Source organism: Brienomyrus brachyistius, chromosome 3 (assembly GCF_023856365.1).
Source record: "Brienomyrus brachyistius isolate T26 chromosome 3, BBRACH_0.4, whole genome shotgun sequence".
Classification (NCBI taxonomy): domain Eukaryota; kingdom Metazoa; phylum Chordata; class Actinopteri; order Osteoglossiformes; family Mormyridae; genus Brienomyrus; species Brienomyrus brachyistius.
In genome coordinates, this window is record NC_064535.1 from 11,674,036 (window position 1) to 11,699,153 (window position 25,118).

General features: G+C 37.8%; 1 protein-coding gene across 2 annotated transcripts in view; it reads right to left on the reverse strand.

The window, feature by feature from the left end:
* Window positions 1-25,118, reverse strand: part of dntt (deoxynucleotidyltransferase, terminal) — an 84,574-nt gene that overhangs the window by 12,309 nt on the left and 47,147 nt on the right. For both annotated transcript variants that reach the window (XM_049009789.1, XM_049009788.1), the window contains 3 exons: window positions 21,703-21,805; window positions 16,222-16,470; window positions 11,059-11,142 (listed from right to left, as the gene is read on the reverse strand). In XM_049009789.1, coding sequence (XP_048865746.1) covers window positions 11,059-11,142; window positions 16,222-16,470; window positions 21,703-21,805 — 436 coding nt within the window. The remainder of the gene's footprint in view (window positions 1-11,058; window positions 11,143-16,221; window positions 16,471-21,702; window positions 21,806-25,118) is intronic.

The following is a 25,118-nucleotide window of genomic DNA, read 5'->3' on the forward strand; positions in this document are numbered from 1 at the left end:
AGCACTGTTATTACAAATCCTTGTCTGACTCCGTGTGCCATGTCTGCAACTGTGGCTGATGAAGAAGAATTCATTTCAAAAAAGGTTCTATAGTCGACTATTCCGCAACATGGCTTTTCCCACCACGGTTTCAATATATCGTGGGTTTGGCATACAAGGTAATATGGGGAGTGCTGGGTCTTTTTTGTGAAAGCTGCAGATTAAATGCAAAGGTCAACAGAAGACGCATAAAACATTTAACCCTCTGGAGTTGACAGCATCGCCAACGATGCCGTGTATCTTTCTCGTGTAATTCAATTCATAACTCACTGAAATCGAATTGTAGAAACATGAAAGGCTGACTAAATCCGTAATCTGTCTTCTTTTCAAAACGTCAATTGTCGGAAGTATTAAAGTTTTTAAAATTAGTTTAAATTGGAAAAAAAAGTAAACCATGTCACCTTTCTTTGTTTTACCTGCATGGGGGGCGTGTAGTGCCTCCCTCACCTGAAGATCGCTATTTGCATTATACTGTAAATAGCTGCATTACCGCATATTCAAATCGTATTCGCATGGTAATTTGATGAACAATGCAACGGTGAAACGCGATCCAGATACATCCTCATCAGCACCATAAAAGGAGGGGGGTGTGGCCAAGTGTGAATGGCTCATGCATACACATGAAAGCTCTTACATATTCAATGAAAGGAGGCCAGAAATAATGACATGAATTAGGTTTTTCTTATTTACTTATCCAACTGAATGTTGCAACTACCCCATTTAGTCATCTTCATGTAGCCAAGATTTTGGTGATCAGATACAACCTTCCACCATTGCCTTCTATGTACTTTTGTAAAGTTTCTGCAGGTGTTCCAAACTGCATTTTGCAATGCCTATACTTTAATGTCAAATTACAAGCTTCACATAAATCTGACATATTTACAAAGTACATAAAAATAAAGATGAGTGTAATGCCAAAACAAATATATAAGAAATAATTTACTTGCCATGAATTAAGTTTATGATACTGAATGAAATGTGTGACCATGCCCCAGTCAGTGAGAGTGTGTTCCTTACCCTTAGACCCCAGAGAGTTAATTAACTCATAAACACATAAAATGTGCTGTTATCATTTTTGTTGTTTGATGTCCTTGTAATATGCTGTTATCATTTTTGTAACTTTTGTAGTTTGATGTCCTTGTAATGAGTGTTATGTTTCTTATGGTTTTTGTACTCTGTATTCACCTACACTTTGTTTTCTCCATCCCACCTTTATTACTATTCTATTTATTACTATTAATGTTTGTTATTGTTAGGATTGTTGTGTTGGTGTCCCCCTCTCCCCCCTTTTTTAAAAATAAATAAATAAATTACGGTACTAGGACGGGTGAAAGAAAAAAATAAACATAAAATATATCTAGAGTGCTGGTTTGAAGTAGAGCTTGAAGGAGATGTTTACAGCAGTCTCTCACGTGATACTGGCATCTCATAGTGATCTCTCTGTGATTTTTGTATCTTGCATTTCTCACATAGTTTCACTTAGCTTTGCTTGCCAAGGAAACCAAAAAAATTTCGAGGTTTTTCCAGATCACAGGGGGCCCACACCCCTAACCCCCACAATGCAGAAGGGCCAACTGTACTAACTTACTATGTCAAAATGATTTGTTTTTGTAAAATCTAATGTGGACCAATCTACTGTAATATGCAAACTTTGCAAAGATACTTTTTGTAGAACAGGTGGCAGCACACCAAATCATTAGCCACCTGAAATGTTAGGACTCAATAGCAAGCGTGCAGAATGTCTGCCTAAGTGTATATGTGCGAGCACATCATCCTCAGCTGCCGTGTCCTCCACACGTTCTGAAGTAACCAAACAGAAGCAAACACTTCTTACTCTGACTCAAAAAATTATGTTTGTGTGATAGGTACGGTGAAATACTTATGTCTGTTGTTCAGAGATTCTTTACAGTGTGGGGCAGAGACATGAACAAAAAGTTGTCCGTGGATGAACTACCAAAAGCATTTGGAATGGCTAATTTTATTCATTACTTGGGGAACCATTTTTATTTGAAATGGTTATTTTAAATATTTTGCTTGCAGAAATCTAAGCTCATTAAAGAGGTGTTAAAAATGTTCAGTGCTAATTATTGTTAAACTATGAAAATCAGAATTGCCCATGGTTGGCAGGTCAGGCTTAAAAAATGGCAATCAGGATCAGCCATGAAAAATGCAATCAGTGCATCCCTACTATTCATACTGTCCATGAAGCCACAGTGCTGGTATATCATAAGCATCACTTACTGATTTCAGTTAACCGAATTTGTGACTGAGAGGGCTAATTACTCTAATGACAAATTCAGAACATAATGGAAATATGATTCCTTACCAAACCAAGTTTGGCAAACTTGACTGACAAATCTTATGGAGGCAATTATAGTGCAGTCAATCAGTGGTAAAACAAGCGTTTGTGTCAATTACACAATAGAGATAAAAGTAGAAATATTATGGTGGGTGTAACTTCACATAAGAGATTTCATTTTTTTTTACCATTATGAATATTAGAAGTTTTGCCTGAAGTTCCATCCATCCATCTTCCAACCAGTTATCCTGGTCAGGGTCCCAAGCTGCACAGCGCAAATGCAGGGATACCCCCTGGACAGGATGCCAATCCAGAGTAGATTACATACATGCGCACAAGTTCAATCATACACTACAAGCAATTTAGAGTTGTCTGACTGTCTGCTATTGAATTGTAGGTGTAAATCCATATGATATGACAAACTCATTCCACACAAACAGGATGAATAGCATTGATTAGTGAAACTTTATTCATCCCTGCGTGCAAATTTTCATTTCACCTATACCATTTTCCTCTCCATGAGTTACATATACAGTCGAGAGCATGTTTGAGGGTCAGAGTGTATGGTTGGCCAGCACCTAGCACCCCTCGATCAATGTTTGTAAACTTGACTGCATGGTTAGGTGCTTGATTTTATACATCTGTGGCAATGGGTCTGAATGATACACCTGAATTCAACGATTAAGAAGTGTGTCCCAATACTTTAGTCCATATAGTGCATTTCACCTGTTTGGCATGCTTACATTTCCTTTCATATATTATTTTATTAGTCATTGTTATCAAATTTTCATAGCTATTGTGAAATGGTAGCTACTGCGGCAATTTTATAAAAAAAAAAAAATGAGCAAATCTGCTGTACCTGTCCCTGTCATTTTCGAATTATATACAAACCTGCATAAAGTAAACAAGCATGTCTGTCTGAGGCTGATCTGGAATGAAGGCAAACGGTACAACAGAAATAAACTGAAGCGACGTGCACATCTGATATGACAAACTAAGGAAATTAACAGCTATGTGACGTGACGGCTTGAGCACAAAATCAGCTATTTCCAGGTACCTTCTAAAGTGTTACATCACAGACTAATAGCCTTTACATCCAGGCCCCAATTAATTGCAGGCAGTGAGTTTTATATTAACTACTTTTTTTGTTCCCCTTATCAGTCATATTACACAGTCATTAATTGTTTTCCTTTCCCCAGTGGAATTCAATCCAGCCACAAAATTATTATAGCCTGAAATTAAAATCTATATTTACATTGTTAAGTAATTGCATGCTGATATTACAGCCCTTGTTCAAGGTGATAGCAATAACAGACAGCATATTTAATTGGCTTTCACAAGACGTCCCTGTATAGCAAATGCCTAAAACTTGTATCTCAGATATAGTATCTTAGATTAGTTTTGCATTTGACAAGATGCTCATTTTATACAGTATGCTTTAAAAACTTAGTTCTCTTTTTAATGAAGTAAACATCTCCAGGGTAAATTATGGTGGATGTACTTTGTAGGTAGAACATGTCTTTTGTCAACTCAAGGTAGCCCCCCATGACGAGAAAATTGCAGCAGTAATGTGTTTTCATTTATGCCAAAATGTAGATTTCACAAAACTCCAGTACTATGCACATTTCACAATGGTCCACAAATCATTGTTTAAAATGATTTTTGCAATTAAAAATAAAAAATGTGCACATAAGTCTCGCACTTAAGTACCTCCTATTGGCGGACCTGCGTGTGTATCCATGTGACAGGCTACACATTTTTATTTCTTATCAAAATACACTAATAATTTCATTTGGGTGCTCATGATTTTTAGCAATAATTTCCAGAATAAGTGTAGAATCAGCACATTAATTCCAGCAATAATAATAATAATAATAATAATAATAATATAGTGAGAACATCTGTAAAATATTGAAATATTGTGAATAAATAATTATATGGCATCTTGCAGTGGGAATTATGCATTGCTCTGTATATGATCAACTCTGGGAAATCTGTCCAAAACATAAAAACATTATTAATGCCCTGATCTCATTGTCCTCTACTAGAAGAGGTCTCAGTTTCTAGGTGATTTTTTTAGGCATAGTGCCTTGCAGACTGCCCTGTTTTAGTCCAAATTATAGCTGACAGATTTTAGCGAGCCACACATGAAACTGAAATCTTCTGAGGGTAAAATGGAAGTGAAAACCAATGCTTATTATAAATGACAGGCATTTCCTACCGCCCCTGCTCTAAGCAGAGCAGGTTTAAGCAGAAACACTGGAAGCCCTCTTTATCTTGCACTAGCCTGATGCTTATTCAGGACTGTGCCACCAAAAATAAGCTCAAGGAATTTTAATATGGCTCCTTGCGTAGGCACATGAGAAACCATGATTTAGAGCCACGTCAATCTACTGAAGAAGATTTGTTAAATATGGCCACAAAAGCTTCTATCATGATAGGTAATACTTCACTCAGCAAGCAAATATTATGATTATGACTATCTTTGTTTCTGATGTTTTGATTATTGTCATCAAGAAATTGGACAAAATTTGATCTCTGAATGTAACAGTGCCTGCAGTAGTTGCATGGTGATCGAGCTAATGCTTTGGCCAAACAATTCTTCTGAAACTGATGAATGAAGTTTTATCTTGAAATGTGCCGCTTTTCCTGTAGATATCATCATGAAACAAAAGGTCAATAATACAAAAAGCAAAAATTGTCTCCATCATGGCATTACGGCATAATTACTACATCTTCTTATGAGATCCACTGCTGTTAAATGGTAATCAAATGATGTTTTAAAAACTTTTTTTGTGAAGTTATCACGTACTGTGTGTGTTTGTGTGTGTGTGTGTGGATGGGGGGGGGGGGGGTAAAAAATGTATATATTATATTGTGGGAACAATAATGTAACAAAAACCTGTTCCTTTGACCTTGTGGAGATATTTGCTTTTTGTGGTCCCCACAAAGAGAAACTCGGTTTTATAAAAATCTGTGATCAAAAAACTATAAATGCCAAAAAATCTTGTTATTTTGTTTGGTTGCATATGGTTAAGGTTAGGGCTGGGTTAAGGGTGTCATAGTCGGGGATAGGGTTTTTCCCATAGAAATGAATGGAGAGTCCCCACAAAGATATAGATACCTAATCTGTGTCTGTGTGTGTGTGTGTGTGTGTGTGTGTCTGACTGATCTGGTCTGATGATCTCATGAAGGGTACGTGGCCTATTATGTATTAAAGCAGTTTTCTTCCCGAACAAACAAAATGCACTTCAATCCTAGCTGGAATTTACAGAGCAAATGGAGATAGTTGGTTTCATAAGACACATAGGAGGCCTTTTATCCATCACACATCATCTTCCATAACTGCTTATACAGTGGAGGGGTGCTTTGGGCCTGGACCCTACCTCAGAAGCAAAGGGCATGAGTCAGGAGACACCTTAGGCAGGATGCCTGACACTCACACACAATCACACACAAAGGGCAATTTAGAGTCACCAATTCACCTAAGTGCTGTAAGCCACTATGCTACCCACGGTCATTCATTATTACTGAAAATAGCCGAGCGGTAAAAAATAAAAGCTACTTGCAATAAAAGCCTAACAGGTGCCAACATTTAGGCCCTGGACGCAGAAGGAATTACAAAATTTTTTGCATGAAAATCGTAATCAAAACAATAGTCATTCGTACATTTTATGGTTTCAGGTCTGTTATGTTTATACATATTCTGCACTGTTTCTGCATTTGCAGAGATAACGAATATGCAATATATATATATATATATATATATATATATATATATATATATATATATATATCCATGCATCCAACCATTTGCAATTAACCTTGTCACCAAAACTCCAGTGATACAGAATAAGACCAGGCACACCTAAAACATGACAGTATTTTAGTGCAATAATTTCACACAAACATTCACTCACATACACTAAGGGCATAACATTCGGAGAACAAAAACCTGCTATCATGTAATTGCATAAAATTATGCGTTTTTTTTTTATTTGCTCAAAACCATCATGTAGCAAAAAATCCTGCTTGAAGGCATTTTAAACAGCAGTAAATTTCACAGACAGCATTAAATATTCCTACACTATGCTGCCTTTGGTACACCACAGGTACACAAGGCAAATGTGCCAGTATGATCAGTATGCAATTTACCTCAGTTCCTCCTTTTTGTACCTAACGCTGCCCAAATGCACCTCATCACTGCCAGCTGGGGGGGAACTAGAACTGGAGCCCAACAATACCCTTGATGATTGCACCGCCATTGCCCAGCCATTCAAGCTTCAGTTAAGCATGCATTGAAGCCAGGTGTTTTGAGAATCTCCTGCTGTGTGTGTAAGCAAGACGAATCAAGAACATTCTGCTCGTGGTTTCAGGCTTGTAATGTACCATTTCTGCGATGTTCTGATTAACATTACCTGCTACCCTTTTCAAGTCTCATTTGATTGGCTCATTCAAGAAAAAGAAAAAAAACATCACATGTATTCCATATTGAGATATTTACAGCGTGCTTGCGTTTAACATCATTTTAAAGCCAAATTTGTTTAACGGCTCGTTTTCACATTAAGTCTTGACGTTGTATATCTTTGTTTCATTTTCTGCAATATAATCTAGTCTTGTTGACGAGTTACTCTGAAAGTTCCAATAGAAAACACAGCACCAAAAATTTTTGGTAGTCTATTTTTGTCTTACATTGTGTGTATAATCATGTTCAGAGCAGTTCTTCTTGCAAATGCTGAATAATAAATAGTTCTGTTAGATCTCCAGACATTTAGATGGCTACATTTTTGTTTGAACAGAAAAATCCGTGTCGTGTTGATGATTTAACTCCAAATTGAAATTAAATTCAAATAAGTAAGTAACTGAAAGTCCTATTGTCCCCCTGCACCTGTCCCCCCCCCCCCCCCCCCCCCCCCACAACTGTGATCACGTATGACAATAAATTGGGAACCATAAACCATGGCGGCACTCTGAAGGAATGTCATTTAAACCTTTTAACTCTTACAAGAATTCTGAAAGTTATATTCGACTCACATTGAGTTTAGAAGTGTAGCTTCCGCGGAAATTACAGTACACCTTATCAATACACTTAACATCTCTGATTAATTGGGGTCTATGACCCAGCTAAGACAAATCTCTTGGCTGAGCAGTTAAAGTAACTTTAGTCCTTCAATAAGGCAAAAGAATGTACCTTATCAGAAGGCTTATGGAAATGAATTCACAGCAGGATTTTTTTGGGGGTGAATTGTGTTTTTAACTTGACTAAAATTGTTCCTCCAAATTTTGCCCCAAAACGTCATGCCTCCATTGATTAAGAGCATCCACTGGGGTGGAGAACTCAAATGAATAAGAGGTTAGACTGCAGGTGAGAGAATATTAATTCTTTCAAAGGTACAGTTGCTGCAAGGTCTCTGAGCACTTATGCAAAGGCATCATTAATCATTATGCCGTACTTTGCTTTGAGCCCCTGCTGAATGCCACACACTCACACACACATATCTTCACTTTGCCTTCACATTACAGTAATCCAATATCCAATCTACAGCAAAACTCTAAAACAAGTAAATATATAAAAGTCTTTAAAATCGAACAATATTTTGGCCTCTTGATGATGCCTCTTTTTCAGGATTAGAATGAAAATACCCCCACAGGTTTAGTCAAACGTGTGAGCAGGAAACCGCGCACACACCTTTTGAAGGGTAACACCAAAGGGTTTCTTCTTTTCCTGGCTGAATTTCAGCAGTTGCACAGGTCCGGAAAGGCTTCTGATCTGGGAGGGGCCTGTCTGTCAGATAGTGAGTATGCCCCCGTTCCTCATACATCACCCCACACCATATTAATTATGTCACACCTTGAGATGTACAGCAAAGGACATGCTTACTAAAGTTTATCTCCGTATTTAAAAATCAGGGAGGAGGGACAAAGACTTACATTTGGAGGGCTACTGTACATATTGCATACCATTACAAAAAAATGAGAATATCATTCACTAAAAACCACAAATTTTACTTTATATTTTGATATTTATGTTAAATTAATAATTAAAATCTTTTTGCAATCATTTTACTTTTCCAGAATTTTTTTTTTTTTTAAGTAAGGTTAGCAGTTTAAAGGTTTCAAAAAAATAATGGTTTAGCTGCTGGACCCAAATTCATTCAATGAATTCATTTCTACTGCAGCTAGACACGGGTTCACTTATTAAAAGGCGGAGAACTTTCTGAAGCAGCATCCCTCTGGCTGAGACACTTAATTGATCTTCATTATGTTAATTAAAACTCTTATCATGAATCTAAGCTTCCTAATAGAGCGTAATGTTAAAGCATTATATCACGGGATAACCTTGTAAGCAATTAGCTGATCTTGAGTACGACAAATTATAAGAATGCGTTTAGAAAAGTGGTGATGTGAAGCATATCAAGTAGGTTCCAAATGTGCCGCCATCTCGGTCCTGCGATTAGGCAGTTTTTTATGCAAAACTGGGGCCGTGTTCAGTCACGGAGTGGCTTTCAGCCTTTGCATCTTAATAAATATTGCGAAGAAAAGGTTTTTGTTTTTAACGTCTGTCAGACAACTGTCAACACATTGAGCTATGGGATCTGACACTAACTGCTCCGTGGAGGGATGGCAGGGACACATATTTTGACAGTTTGACCTTCTGCCAAAAAGTATACGACCCCCCCTGTGCCCAGGCCTCATTCCCTGCCTTAAACTTTTCCACTCATATGTATGCATATGAGCTCAAAGGCTCCCTGTCCTCCAGTAATGTATTGTGTCGTTTGTGTTGTATATTAGCGCAGACATCATTGCCCCTTTTACATTATACCGACAAGTCATAAAGCTGTCTTTTGCTAGGAATATACCTCTAAAAGTGTCTTGTTCAAGGGTACAACAGCAATGTCCTACAAATGATATAAATCGAAGAAATTTAAGCGCCACCGCAAATACAGAAAGATAAAACACTTAATAGAGTATATATCAGCTAGCAGTGGCAGCAAATGTGTGTGTCTATATATAATAGGACAGAGAGAGAGAGCGAGAGAGAGAGAGAGCGAGATGGTCTGATTATCACTCATTGGTCCCCGCTCCTTTTAGACAACCTTTGTGGCCGTTAAAGTTTAACATTCAGTCCAAATGATTCAGTTTCAGCCCCAGGCACTCATACATATTGTCCTCTATCAGCCGTCTCCCAAACAAGATATATTATCTCCCACATTCTGCCTCTCAGAGAATAACAAACGCTAAGGTTGATAACATGTCAAAACAGACAACCAGGCTCTGTCAGCTATCGTGGTGCAGATAGAAAATCAACAAAATTATCATTACATTGAAGTGGCTAACATGGATAAAAATAGATTTGAATGAAAACTAAATCGAATAAGGAATAATATACATATACAGTGTGTGTGTGTGTGTGTGTATTTATACATATATACAGTACACACACACATGTGCACAATGTCAACAATACATTGGTTAAACTAGGAAACATTCTACTTTATCTATTTTTGTTGAAAGGCTGCTTGCAGTCTTGTGAGAGTGCTGATACTTTTTATGATGGGCCGATTATTATTATATATCTTACTCTCCAACAGAAAATGTAAAACGCTATTTTTCTGGGTACTTAACTCGTAGATAAAAAACAGCTTAACATTAAAATATATGCACATGATCAGTAACACAGCTGAAATGCAACAAGAATGTCTTTGGTTCTCAAAACGATACCTTATTGTTGGATGGCTGGAACACTGCATCCATTCCCAAACCTCCTCTCTGGGTCCCCCACAGAGGATTCCCACAATTGTATAGAATTACATGCATAAATTGGGAGGTCAATGTATATTCTGGGCTGCCTTTGGGAGACCTAACGCTAACCTAACGCACTTTAACAGACCTAAAGTCGTGGTTTTACATGTACATAAAGATGAACATAGTTTTCCTTGGCGGTCTAAGACGATTCCATGGTACACCGATGTCCTCTACTGATTGTGTGTTATCATTAAATGTATACCAATAAATTAGCTAAATATTTTAATGTATCAACTTTGTTATTATATTATTATTATAGTTTTCACGATGTGATCATTTTTAAGGTAGTTTTGTAATTAACCAGATAATATTTGTAATTTAATATTTGTGATTTAATTTCTAAGGTTTCTGCAGGCTGACATATCTCTTGATAATTAGGTTTCCTTGGTCAGTTTGTTCTATCCAATCATTTGTTGTAATTTTAACTGCAAACTCAGACACACATTCACCAATACTTTTTCTCTCAAGTCCTATTACACTATAGTTCTATAGACTCTTTTACTATTGTTTCTACATAATATCTTGAGATCATCTAAAGCGTTACTTATATAAAGTGTTAAGAAAACTATATAAGACCTTGAAATCATGTGGGGTTTTGCCCAGATGCATCCTAAAGCAGGGCAGTTTGTAGCTATTGAAAAAATCAGGGGCTAAGTCCAGCTGACCAGGGACTTGACACTTTTTCGTTAATGGAAGATTGGCATCGGGGCTGAAATACTCGGTGTGAAGCTTAAAATATTCAGGGCTATAGCCCCGAGTCATCGGACTTAACAGGGCCCATAGCCTAAAACAACTGAAAATAAAAAGAAAATGGTTGATAAAAGCATTTAAAACATTCTGCCATCTAGTGTCTATGATTACAGAGACATTTACAGAACACTGACACTGTGGTGCATCTAGACAAACAGCCTTACCTTAGTCTTGTCATAGAGAGCGTGGTTGTCAAGTAACATCTTCCGCTCATGCTGAGCAAACCTTCTCATGTCTCGTTCAAACTGCTAAAGGAAGAACACAGATTAAACAGAATCACTCAGGATAGTGAGGTCTATTTTGCATAATATATTAACAAAGGTTCAAAACATACAATCACTATAAATATGACAAAGGGAACCAAAGACAGAAAGATCGGTAACACTATACTTAAAGCAGACATCATGATACATTACAGATACCTTCATAATGCATTATACTGTAATGCATTCATATAATACTATAAACCTGGCTATATCTATTTATGAAAAGACATATCACATTGTAGCCATGTGTATTATGCATTATGAATGCTTTACAAAGATCTCATCTATAATGCACCATAAATACCTTCATGATGCATTATAATGGCTTATACTGACCATTATTATGCATGCAGTATCTATAGTGCATTACAGGATACTTTATGAATGCATTACATGAGTTGTATTGTCATTATGATTTTTCTTTTGAACGGTTATATATTCCCATAGAGTTTCTGTGCTCAGGGTGGTGCACATTGCTGACGTTTCTTTCCGTCTGCATATTTTCCATATTTAAAACAAAGATACGTTTTGCAGTATCAAGTAACTTTTCACTATTTCATGTTCGCACCGCTCTTCTAAACAACTCACTGAATGTAGCTCCAGAATATCACTGAATAAAAGCATATTTCAGAGGTAAATGAATTGCTCATTGTTACATGAAGCAATATCGTCTGTAATGCTGCAGCACAAAATTCTGGAGTAAACAAAATTTTAAACAAAACTCTGTACTGCTTTTGGTTATATTTTAGAAACAGAAGTCAAAATGTTTTGTCACCAAAATGTTGCTATAGAATGTTTAACGAAAGTAATAAAGCGAATGAAGCTGCTCTTTGACAGGCTTAAAGCCACAGATTTATGACCACATAGCAACAATGCAGAGGGACGAACACACTGTGTGTGTTTTTGCACACTGCCTTTTCAAATGGTAGCAGAGAAGTTAGAACAAAGACACATTATAAATGGGTAACTGTAGAGCAAATTAATAATGTACCAACATATCCAAGAATACTATTCCCAGACCGTTATAATAGATAGCTGTTGTCTAATAAGAAGCGTTCTCATCTGTAGGATGTAGCAGACACTCTCCGGAGACCTAAATTATTATCAGTTAGATCCAGAGGATAAAGGCCCTCACTAGTGTAGTTTGAGTATCTTCCGCACCCTACACAGGCCTTAAGGTCATGGCATTCCAACCTTCAATACCCCAGAAGTAAGGAATACGCATAGTTAAGCCCAGATCCATCACATAATGGCTTTAACATGGGCATTCAGTTAATTGGTGTCTCTAAACTGCCCACTGTGCATTTTTATGCATGGGTCCTGTGACAGACTGGCATCCCAACCTCCGTGCTCCCAAGCCTTGGGCCCTGTACTGGCTGGAATATGCTTCAGATTGGAAGCAGTTGGAAGATGAATAAATAGAATATAATACTATACTGTACCAAGTATCACCTTTCCAGTCTCATGCTCACCTTGAATTAAATTTGAAATAGATTGACTACAAAATTTGCACTGTGTGGCCAAAGTAACCACCGGGAAACATGATTATTACCCAACTGTTAAATTACATTACTTGTTAAGGAATTCAAAAAAGGACACTGAACACTTATTAAAAGTCCTCAACATTTGTATTATTTTAAATAAAATTACCTATCTGATGTACTGTGGATAATAGGCTCATTGACAATTTGCACCCATTGATTTCAATAGCAGCATAAACAGTAACATTATGGAACAAAGGCTTGGCACAAACATAGCCCAGTAACGGAGATCACCTGCTGCAGCACAGGTTCCTCTTGAGGAAATTCACCAAGCTTAGTGATGATAAATTTTACCGCCACTAATTGATTAAGAAACATATTGTGGGTTGCAGTGATGCCCCCATCTGTATCCAAAATACACACACTGGGTACCCTAGCAATAGCACAAGATGGGCACAGTTGACATGTCCACTTATTATAAGTGACTTTGGGCTTATTGTTCTGTAAAATCGCTGCAGGACAATGGCAAACACGGGTATCCTTCAACCTGTGAAATCCATAACAGGGAAATTCACACATACGAAACACAAGTATAAAACACAACAGAACATGGTGTACAACAAAATTCCACACATTCCCAATATCCCAAAAGAAAATTATTAATAAACATAATAAATGATAAATACTGAATCTGCTGGCACATCAGCACCAAATATTCATTAGGATTAAGACACTGACAAGTTTGTGTAAGAAACTCCATTTATGTAGAAGGAAGAATCATACAGGGTTAGAAGGACTTAAAACTTCTATTGAAGGACAAGTTGCAGGCAGTGCAGGGGTTTACAGGCTATCAGTGGTGACTGTGTCGCAGTGCTGGTTTACAGGCTATCGGTAGTGACTGTGTCACAGTGCTGGTTTACAGGCTATCAGTGGTGACTGTGTTGCAGTGCTGGTTTACAGACTATCGGTGGTGACTGTGTTGCAGTGCTGGTTTACAGGCTATCGGTGGTGAGTGTGTCGCAGTGCTGGTTTACAGACTATCCGTGGTGACTGTGTCGCAGTGCTGGTTTACAGGCTATCGGTGGTGACTGTGTCGCAGTGCTGGTTTACAGGCTATCGGTGGTGAGTGTGTCGCAGTGCTGGTTTACAGGCTATCGGTGGTGACTGTGTCGCAGTGCTGGTTTACAGGCTATCGGTGGTGACTGTGTCGCAGTGCTGGTTTACAGGCTATCGGTGGTGAGTGTGTCGCAGTGCTGGTTTACAGGCTATCGGTGGTGACTGTGTCGCAGTGCTGGTTTACAGGCTATCGGTGGTGACTGTGTCGCAGTGCTGGTTTACAGGCTATCGGTGGTGAGTGTGTCGCAGTGCTGGTTTACAGGCTATCGGTGGTGACTGTGTCGCAGTGCTGGTTTACAGGCTATCGATGGTTACTGTGTCACTTAGGTTCTGTTGTCCCCTTTCAACTTTATTCACAACTTATTTTGAGTTTAAATCTTAAAACATTCATACACTACCCTACACCCGAAATATTATGACTTTATTCTTGAAATCCATTAGCCTCCTATTTTTTTTTATCAATGCTGTAATGCGTCATCATAGACCTAAAAATAGAAATAAAGCATGTTTATAATTCAGCTCAACTCGAACAGTAATATTAATAAAGAGAAAATGATGGCCGACTCACTTTATTTGCTTAAATTTTATTTTAACTGACCACAGTTTACCTGAATATCATTCAAATATTTTACTTTGACTGGTACCTGCGGCCCCATCAGCCTGTGCATCACTGGTGTGCGTACCATTAACGAGAATTCTGTGGGCGTCCTTGGCAGGCGAGACCAAACCATCTTGTGGGTCCTGGAACTTTGTGACCTCTGCTCTAGTATATGCTTTGCATAATGCATTTATCACTGAAGACTGTCACATCAGTAGTGCCTCAGCTATCCCGTGTGCTTCTCACCTATGGGCATCCTTGACTCAGTGAGTCCTTGGAATTGTCAGTCTGAGGTAAAGACAACTTTATCTAGTCTAGTCTTCCTTAGGTGTCACCTTCCCAGTTCCTAAAATAACTGATTTTCCTGGACTGATTTTCCCTCTCAGTATCTCTGAACAGCTGCAACGCTTCACCGTTTTCGTTCTCCATTGTTTTTCAATTGTTTTCCACTCTTATTTTTTCCCTAGCAACCTAAAATATTGCCCATCATATAGTCTTCTAGCCTAACCCCCTTTTCATCTAAAGTCTTCCTGTCTGATTTCTGTTCATTGACATCCTAGCCTGAATTACCTTTTTCCTGAGGTGGAAAGTTCAGGTCCACAAAAAATCCAGACTAAGATTTTGTTTCAACCAAGCAGATGAATACTCCTTTTTTTAATTATTATTATAGCTGAATACTCTGTGAATGCGACTCTTTATGCCGAACTGGTTGGTTGAAACAAAATCTTAGTCTGGATTTGTACTTTCTGAACTTTCCACCTCTGCCTTTCTCTAGCCTGTAGTTTCATGGAACACTTCCTGCCGACACATCCAATGTCTTCATGAAATGTTAATTCAAGAACTAATTCAAGAATTTTGGTGTCTATACAAGATAGGCTTCCGAAAAGCGATCATTTCTGCTAAACACAGATTAATCAAAGAAATTCACTGCTTCTGCTATTTCCTTACCCACTCATTTCCTCTTTTACTATAAAATATTTACAGTAATATTGTTTCAAAAGAAACTTAGTGCCGATGTGTGTGTTCCAGACTTTTCTGTGACCTCCTCTTTTCCTTTTCCTTACTTCACAAAAATCTTCCAGACATGAATCATGCTTTGACCTCTGTGCCGTAACACTGAAGAACAATGTCACATCAGTCGCAAGAATCAACTTTAGTAATAAAATAATAATAACTAGTATAAGACATCTCAAGGTTATGTAGTAAGTATTAACTTGTGATGGACTGCAGAGAAAAATCACCCCCCCCCCCCCTCCCACAATCCCCCTACCAATACCCAATGCAGATGATTAGGGATGAGTTGGATCAAAGAGTAAGAGCAAAGTAGCCGATCTGTGCCCAGAAACTCCTTCAGGACTGTTGGAGAATCATCCAGGTGGCTACATTTGGAAGCTGGCTGAAAGAATGTCAAGAGTCTGCAATGCTGTCAATGAAGCAAAAGGGGGCTATTTGGAAAAGATGACTGAAGGAGAATTTTGAGATATTGGACTTCATTTCCTCGAGGCTTTTTGCTATTAGGTAAATAGCAAAAAACAGAGAGAAATGCATTAAAAGCAGGTGTGTCCTGACTTTTGACTGGTACTGGATATTTCCTCCACTCGGGTGGAGAAATAGATTCACCTCTTTGAGGAAATGTTCAAAGCTTCTCTCCTCTAATTACACTTCACCCCAGTATTTCACAGAATACACATTCTGCTATATAAGCATTATGGCTTTGACTATAATGGTTGGTGGTGTGTACTTAAAAATATTATTATTATATGGAAGCAGAAATGCTTCTACCTGGATTTGACCACATTGCTGTTCTTTCACATACCCAATGTGGAATAAAAGGTTTAATTAAATAACTGAAATTGAGATCCATACCCTGGACCCAGTCCAGCCGAGCAGGGCAAAAGCGAAGTGACTGATAGGTGGGGCCACCAGATCCACGCGTACTGCTCTCCAGTCCCTCTGGGAGGCACCATCTGCTTGTGCAGAATCATCCAGTAGCTTGCTCCACAGCTTCAGAATCAGGAAGCATTTTGGATAATGATCCATGGCCTCAAACTTCCGGCTCGGTAGCTTCGTAACGTCAAATGTCGCAGGGTGGAGCTCATGGTACAGGAGGAGACCCTTGAAAATATTACGGAAAGTTGTAATATTAGACAGAATGAAATTGTAATACTGGGCTTCTTTTGAGTTTGGCTACTAAGTTTGTTATTAATGTATGCATGCAATCCTAGTATATATACAAGAATATTTAACCACCAATGTCCTGTAATTTTTCTTCTGCTAAAGCGTATGATTTATGTTACTTATTGGGGCCCTTGCGGCTGGACCGCAAGAACAGTTTCTTCTAAGCCAGCCCAGAAAGCACAAACAAGGAATGCTAACATGACAGTGTGGGCAGCCACCGACTGATCCAATCAGGGGGTAGGACCATCTTCCGAAACACAGCTTAAAGCCCATGTAAACCAGTTTCTCTTCCCCTGTAGTTAAATAGCTTGGAGGGGGATTAAATGAGCAACCAGTAAAACCCATTAAGCAGTAGCTCCCAGCGTTTCTCCCTCACACACATACATGGTAAACTTGCATTGTACAAACCACCAAATTTATTATTTACCTGATATTTACTCTTCTCCGTTATTTGTTTTGTGTCTTTATTCTTGTGTATTTATTCTTCCTACAATTGTTAATTGCCTATTGTCGTGACCTTAGGCAGCATAAGAGGAGACCCTCCTCCACCGAAACATCCCTCCTGCGTTTCACAGCCTTTAACATACAGGTATAGTTTTTTTATTGTTATATTGTATTGTCTTTTATTGCTGTTTGACTGTATTACTACTCTTGTATTGCCCATTTTGCTGCTGTAACAATGAAAAATCTTATCTTATCTTCACAGTTACAGACTGTATAAAGTTCACCATCCAGAAATTTCTGTCATTTTGAACAGTATTTCCAACAACTAGGTATTGCAACATTAACACAAGGTGTACTTGTTATTAAGGTGTACTTCAGCAGTTACTCTGTAGAATGTGACATTTAGATCATTTTTTTATTTACAATATACTGTGATACTTTACCTGTTGGATTTAGACATTAGGTATGTCCTATGTTACAATGAATAAATGCTTTCTTTTTAAGACGTGAATTAGAAATATGCTGTCTCATAAATAATAATTACATTGTTGAGGTGTAAAGGCCACAGTTTGACTTGTGCTGGATTTGAAAGGTTTCAAAGTCATTTAAGAAGCTTCAGATCTGCACAGAGAGATCTTCCCTGTCATTTATTAATAATGCTGTTGCCTTTTTTTTACAGCACCTGAATGTACCAGGTGCCCTTAAGAAAATGACAAAGCAAAATGACTGGGAGAAACCAGTGAGATATTCAGCTATTTAGTGAAATGACATACAGGAGGATACCGATCAGCTAGTGAAAGTACGGCCCGCAAGAGCAGTATGCTAACCTAACAATTACTCTGGGATCAGGTTCTAGACGGACAATTTGTAATGCTAATCGCCACAGCGCTTTAGAGGAGCAGAATAATGATCCAAGGCTGAAGCCCAAAGGAAATCAATTTGAGTGTTCCTTCGGGAACCTGGTCATTTCCCCCTCCCGTCATTCATGTGTGACGGCAATGTCTCACTTCAGCTGGGAAGCAAAGTTACGATGACAGTTACTGCTAAAGGTTTCCCAGGGAAAGAACTATAGGGTAGATTTCATACCCCGTAATGGTTAATTTAGAAAACGCATGACTAAAATTAGCTCAGAACAAATTTCAAGCAGCTGGCTTTCAAGATAAGGCAGCTGAAACAATTTTGCTCTGTGGCAGTTAGGTATTTTACATGATTAGATTATAATAACCTCTTAGCTCAAAGTAGTTTTCGTTATCTGTCAAGAGTTTTAGTAAACTGGAAACCCTGCTGGTAGATATACTGTAATTAACAGTGAACTGTATTCCTTGGAAGAAATAAAATATATGCTCAACTATTTAATTTTTAATTTTTATTTTGAACAAAAAAAATCCCATTGTCAGTTTATAGCATAGTATTTACCCTCAGAGAGGTAAAAATCCTAGTCAAATCAAGTATTAATGCTACTTAAGATTTTTTTTTTAATTGGGAATATTGTTTTTATCATAGTATTTTATCATAATATTATACATTAATGATTAATTAATTAACTAATCATCCTAACATTGTCATATTGGGACGGTATTATATTATGTTTCTGTCTAATTGCTGAATATACAGACCAGTATAAGGATTATATACTGGGAATACACAGGACCAAGTAGCAGGAATCTCATGTACTTGCAGCTGAATATTATTTAGCAAAATGGCAAACTGTAATCAGTTCCCCAGCAGGTGTCATGCGAATTCAGAGTAAGTTGATCTTCACTAAGCTGTTTACAGACGTGGAATTACAGAGGTCATGTTCAAACACTGGCATTAATCCACTCGCAGCTTGACAAGTTAAAAAAATAAAAAATAAGGGTATCTGGGGCAACTTTAAAAGGTCAGTCTTTCTTTTTATTTAATTTATATATTTTCAGTGATGTCAGAAATAGCTGACAATGCTGTGACCACCATCCCTACCTGCCCCAGAGGACATTGCTCAACAGGGATGTAGAAAACCGTGCTCATGAAATGCCATTTTCACAGTGAATGTGAAAAGAAGATTTAAACTCCCTTCAAGTTGGAGATTAGCATGTTAAGAGGAATGCGTTTGAACTACTCGTTCTTTCATCAAAGCTAAAAATATTGAGCCCCATTCCTGAGAATGTAGACAGTCTATTACGAGTATGCTAGGATGATTCGCTTTTCCATTAATTACTTCGACTGTTGGTAATTTCGCTTTTGTTAACAGAAATTGTATTGAAAAGGTATTACTCGTTTTAAGTTTCAACATGAGTTTCATACGAAATACATCAGAATTATAAATACTCATTAAATAATCCACAAGATAACCCTAAATACTACCATTAAATACTCAAACTAATTACAGTAATTTGGCACACAATCACCAGCCTTTTGCAAACTGTAACTAGACCTATTACATTTTTGAGTGCACAAACTGATATGACATTGGGTTACTGACTATCATGCCTTGTGGCTAGAGTGCTCTTCTTTCTATGAGTACATTAAGCTGGATCATCTCTCTCCCTCTTCGCCAAATATTTTTCCATCCTAGACTCATTATTTCTGATACACATAGGACCAAAATGTAATATATTACAACAAGCAGTGTTTACAGTAATGTATGCAAATCAAGGTGTCCCAGAAGACTACTCTATGTTTCCAGGAATAAAACTTTTATTTCCAAACTGTAACTTTTCTAAATAAAAATGAACTTCACATTTACTGGGGCCACAAAGGGTCATTGTTGTGGTGTAAGTATATACAACATAAATATGCTTGATTTAATTGCTCTTCTATATTGTTTTATAAGGCTAATCTTGCCCTGCAAAAATGAGGCAACAAACAGTGATTTACAAGCATCTGAAAATGTGAAAGGTTATGGTATCCCTGTTGTATGCCTAAAATGACTTTGATTTTAGTACCTATCGATATCCCCAAGCTCAGGGGCAAGATCTGGTATGACAAGGTTACACGATTTAAAGTCAGTCTCTTTTTTTCTCCACTTAATCACTGATATCGCTTATTCCCAAGGGACCTGTCACATTCTCCAGCATCTACTGCACACACCCCAAAGAGGAGCTTCTCATTTTCCAACACCCACTCATTTCTTCTAGCCATCAGCTCGCTGCCACCGATTCCCATCCACCCTCTTGCAACAGGAAGGGGAGATTACGGGAAGGTGGGGGGCATGGGGGTATTTTTGGTTTTAATATGATGTGAGGGCAAAGCTAATTATCTGTAGGCCAAGGGATGTGAGGCAAAGACGAAAATGCAGTTAAAAGGCTAGAGAGTTTATTTTTAAGGCTGGTCCTGACAGCCTGCGGCGAGGTTCCCCATCCATACGCTCCATCAGCCGCTCTTCTCGATTTTTCACATTTTCTATTTTTCTATCAACTCAGCACCCACCAGGGGCGCGGAGGGGTAGGCAGGCGGCAATGGGGGACACACTTCTAGCCCATTAATCCCTCCAGGCTGACTGCTAAGATTGATTTGCCCTCTGATTTTTGCACAGGGACAGTCAAACAGGGAAGAGAGACGAGTTAGTAAAGCCTCACTATCCTATGTACTCCTGTAACCTCTACCGTAAACCATGAGCGCTAGCGCAACCCTGATTTCATTAACAAAAACCCCTCCTGAACCGTGAAAGACACTTTAACTCGACTCTCTCACCCATTCGTTCATCTATAGCAAAAACCACATTTTTAATGAACATGTTTGACTCCGTGGGACAAATTTAAATGTAAATGTGAATGTCCAAAAACATACAAATGCAGATACAGGCAATTTTTAAAAATGCATTTGTCATTAAGCGATTTCATATTTTTATAAAATTGGGCACTGGGGGTGCAATTAACCTGCAATAATTTCAAACTGAACATAAAACTTCAATCACAGGACATATTCATGCAAAAAAACTAATAAATTTTAGCACATACGCTACTAGTTTTTTTTAATTATATAATTTTATTTCCATATCAAGTGACCTACATTTTGCTCAAGGATTTTAACTGGAGAGCAATGCTGCTTCAGATATGGGGCATAGATGAGTGTGACACATGTGGCTTTGTTATTTAAGATATATTTAATACTAATTAATATTATCATCCAAGAACAGATATACAGTCATACATTACTTAACAGCAGGGATGCGTTCTGAGAAATGCGTAGTCAGGTGAATCCATCATTGAGCAAGTATGATAGAGTGTACTTAAACCTATATGGTTTGGCCTACCACATGCTTAGGCTACAGTAACCTTTTTTTAAGTAGTAGTTTTTTATAACATTGTTGTGTATTATTACTATGGAGTATTATGTACTATACATAATTACATGTGCTATTCTTTTATATGACTGGTTTACACCAGCATCACCACAAACACATGAGTTGCGCTGCGCTATGACATCATAACAACTAATACATCACTAGACGACAGGAATTTTTCAGTCCCATTACAGTACAATCTTTCTGACCACCATCGTCTGCGGTTCGCCTTTGACCAAAATCTCGTTATATGCCGCATGACTATAAACTGTAGAATTATGTTGGAGATATTTGCTGGCATAAAGCACACATTTACATTTCAGCTAAACTTTTTATTTTACACATCAGATCTTTCATATTGCGTTTCCTTTTTTTTCTTTGTTTGAGAAGGGCCAGAATCTACAGATAATTACTGGCTGGCACATAATGATCTTCACGGACCCAAATGAAAGTGTACGTACTTTAATACGGAGCTTTTTTATAACACCGACCAGGAGGCCTTCTTCCTCTCCGGACTCAGGGGTGGTGAGGATAAAATCAACATCATGCCCAAACTCCTTCCCTCTGAGGAGAGAGAAAAGACCAGCTTTAATCACAATGAAATGTCAACTGCTGTGTCAAGTAGTAAAAATATTTAAATTTCATCAAAATAACTACAGTCACACTTCATCAACACTGCGGGAAGCCATGTCTCGGTTCAGGTTGATTCCTATGGCACCTATAACTCGTCTAACCTTCTTATGGATGTTTGGGCGGTAAGTCAGGATAGAACCAGAGAGCAAGCAGAGGAAGTAGGGCTGGGTAATATACCCGACAAGCGATATCACAATATTTTCACAGTATTGATGTTTATCGCAATATTCTAAAATTCATATAAAGAAAACTAATTTTTTTTATTATTATATATGGTAAAATATGACAGGTGGCTTTGAGTTTTTCCTGATTATGACGACCAGATTGTTTTACTAATAGTTATGGAGCATGTAACAAGTATGATGATAAATTACACCAACAACACACTCATACCTTGATGAAATAAAATAGTGCATTATAACTGTTAATTATGCAAAAAAAAACAAGTATTTATGCTATATCACGATACAATAATCACAATACAATATTTCATCTATATATCCCCAGCCCTAGTAAGAAGCCATTCATAGTCCTGCTTTTTATTTCGTAAAAAGTTAAAAAAAATTTATATCCATCATACAGTGTGAAATGTATGCTACAGTATACAATATCTTATTTAACCCCAATCTTTAAGCATTATATTATATTTCAAATTCATGCATATACATTGTATATACACTGTGTATCACTCACAGTCACAGTCAAGGGAAGGTTCCTCTCCAGAGAAAGCGACAGGTTTCATACTTAATAACTAACAGTTTTTCTTGTCAGGGTACGGTATGGAAGTGTTTCACCATTGTCTTCTCCTAAACTATTTGCCATGATCACCACCACGATCATCTGCTACTGATCCAGCTCACTACGGCTACTACCTAACAGAGGCGGCAGGTTTCATCCAGCGTCTCCACAACAGTAATCTGAAAAGGACGATTGAGACAGGAGTTAAAAAATCCGGGCAGCATAGCTCTTAGCTTCCCCCACGCACGTATCCATCCTTTTTCTGAAACCACTTGTCCTATTCAGGATGACAGGGGGCCCAGAGTCCATGTGCGTAAGGCAGGGAAGAAGGATGGAGCGCCAACCTTCGTAGGGTACAGCCACACGCCATTCTCACATACAGGCAATTTGGCAACTCCAATTAACCTCAGTATGTTTTTGTGAAGGGAAACCAAAGTACCTGCAGGAAACCCCTCAATCACACGGGGTGACCATGCAAACTCCACATTCATGAATCCATATCAAACCCCGGCCCCAAAAACATGAGGCAGGGTTAAACGCTGTGCCACCTTGCCACCCCCAACGCAACATATTTCACTTCTAAATGTGCTCATGAATAATTAGGTAAGAAGGCAGTGTGGGGGTTCAGGACACAGCCTTGTCATTTGAAGGTTACTAATTCAGGTCATGTGGGATGGAAACCACACAGCCTTAAGCAATGAATTTAATATTCATGGCTCCTGTAAAATTCCTAGGTGTATTAATTGTTAAGACTGTAATTTTCTTTAAATGTATGCGTTACATAAACAAAAAACTAATAACCAAAACAACATTAAAACGCTTTTAGGGTTGTTTGTGTCTCATAAATTCTTTAAATGCCTAAAGTTTGTTAACTTTATAATTTATATCTTGCTCTCTTTTTCTATGTTCTTATTCTCCTATCATGCACAGTGACCAGGGTTACATTTCACTACATGTTGTATGTGTACAACTGTGTATGTGACAAGCAAACCTCTTGAATCTTGAACTGAGATCAAATATCGAAACTGAGATCAAAATGAATAACAAAGACCAGACAGAACGAGCTTCATGTGGGGGTACAAGGTGGCTGAGAGTTTGACACAGTTGCTGAGCACCTACAGGTTGTGGGGCTGCAATCCAGCTCTGCGTGTGTGAGTTTGCACGTTCTTCCTGTGTCATGTGGGTCATCTTCTGCAGTCCAGAGGCATGCAGTCGATTTAATTGGTGTGTCTAAGAGAGTTGTAGTGTATGATTATATATGTGTCCTGTAATGGTCTGACATCTCACGCTTTGTGCTGTATAGGATAGATTGCATTCATCCTGTGACCAGGATAAGTACTCGATGATGGATGGATGAATGGATGAATACTCTGAATCAAACCACCTTATTAAGTATTCAGCTGTTCTTAATGTGAGCTATTTTCATTCAAAATGTCCCTCAGTACTTCAAAGAGGCTGCGGAAATGATTTATTTAGCATTTTGATTTGCTTAGGTTTTTATTCCGGTCAATTTAATGACAGTCTTACATACAAAAATTGCATTTTCTAAAGTCTCTTTATGGCATACAGTAAATGGTAAATGAGTCTGTACTTACAGAACACAGCATATTAACTAAGCAGAAACACTGAGTATTGTTATGAAATGGAAACTCTCCCCATTCCATTCTCTGGTGGGCAGTCACAGCACTACATTAATCCACTGAAGGGAACTTGTCTCTATGCCTATGATGTCAATCAATGCAGTGCCAACCAGTCAGCTGGATTAATGTGAAAAATACTTATTACTATGCATGTTAGATTCCTTTGAAAAGGCACTGAATAAATAAAAGCTTTAAAAGCTCATACAGAAATGAGAACAAATGATCCCTTTTAAAACATTCTTTCTGCTTCTCACTTTTCATGCTTGATGAAAAAAATCCACTTGTGTAGTCAGTAAAGAGCCTTAAAAGGTCATCATGCCCATACCTAATTAATAGTGTTAAAATGAACTGCCCACCATTTAAAACTCAACAAGCCATAGTAATAGATTTGAGATTTATGCCACAGAGAGCATTCAGCCAAGATCATTTCCCAGCATAGTAGTTCATGCAGACTAACCCAGACAGATTTCCCGTAACTGCAACACTGCAAGTCTAAATATATCACAGTGCAAGCCACAAACTGGTCCTCAGGATGTAAATTCACTGATAAATATAATTACATACTTAATGCATTAGTGTGAGAATTTTTTGTTTTTTAATTTTTCAACATGTTGAAATTTTGTTTGGTTTAATTATACAGTATAACACAGGTGGAGATGTAGAAACATTTAAGAGACAAATAGAAAAATTGGTAGATTTGACATATAAGTAATCTCAGAAAAGACTAAGTACAGGCACAGGGTCTTTTAATATTAATATTCTGAGAAACTAATGTAATTATGGGAAAACATCTAACATACCCTGTAATACAAGTGGCACTTTACAACAACATTAAAATTAAGAAAAAATAAAAAAGAAGAGCAAAA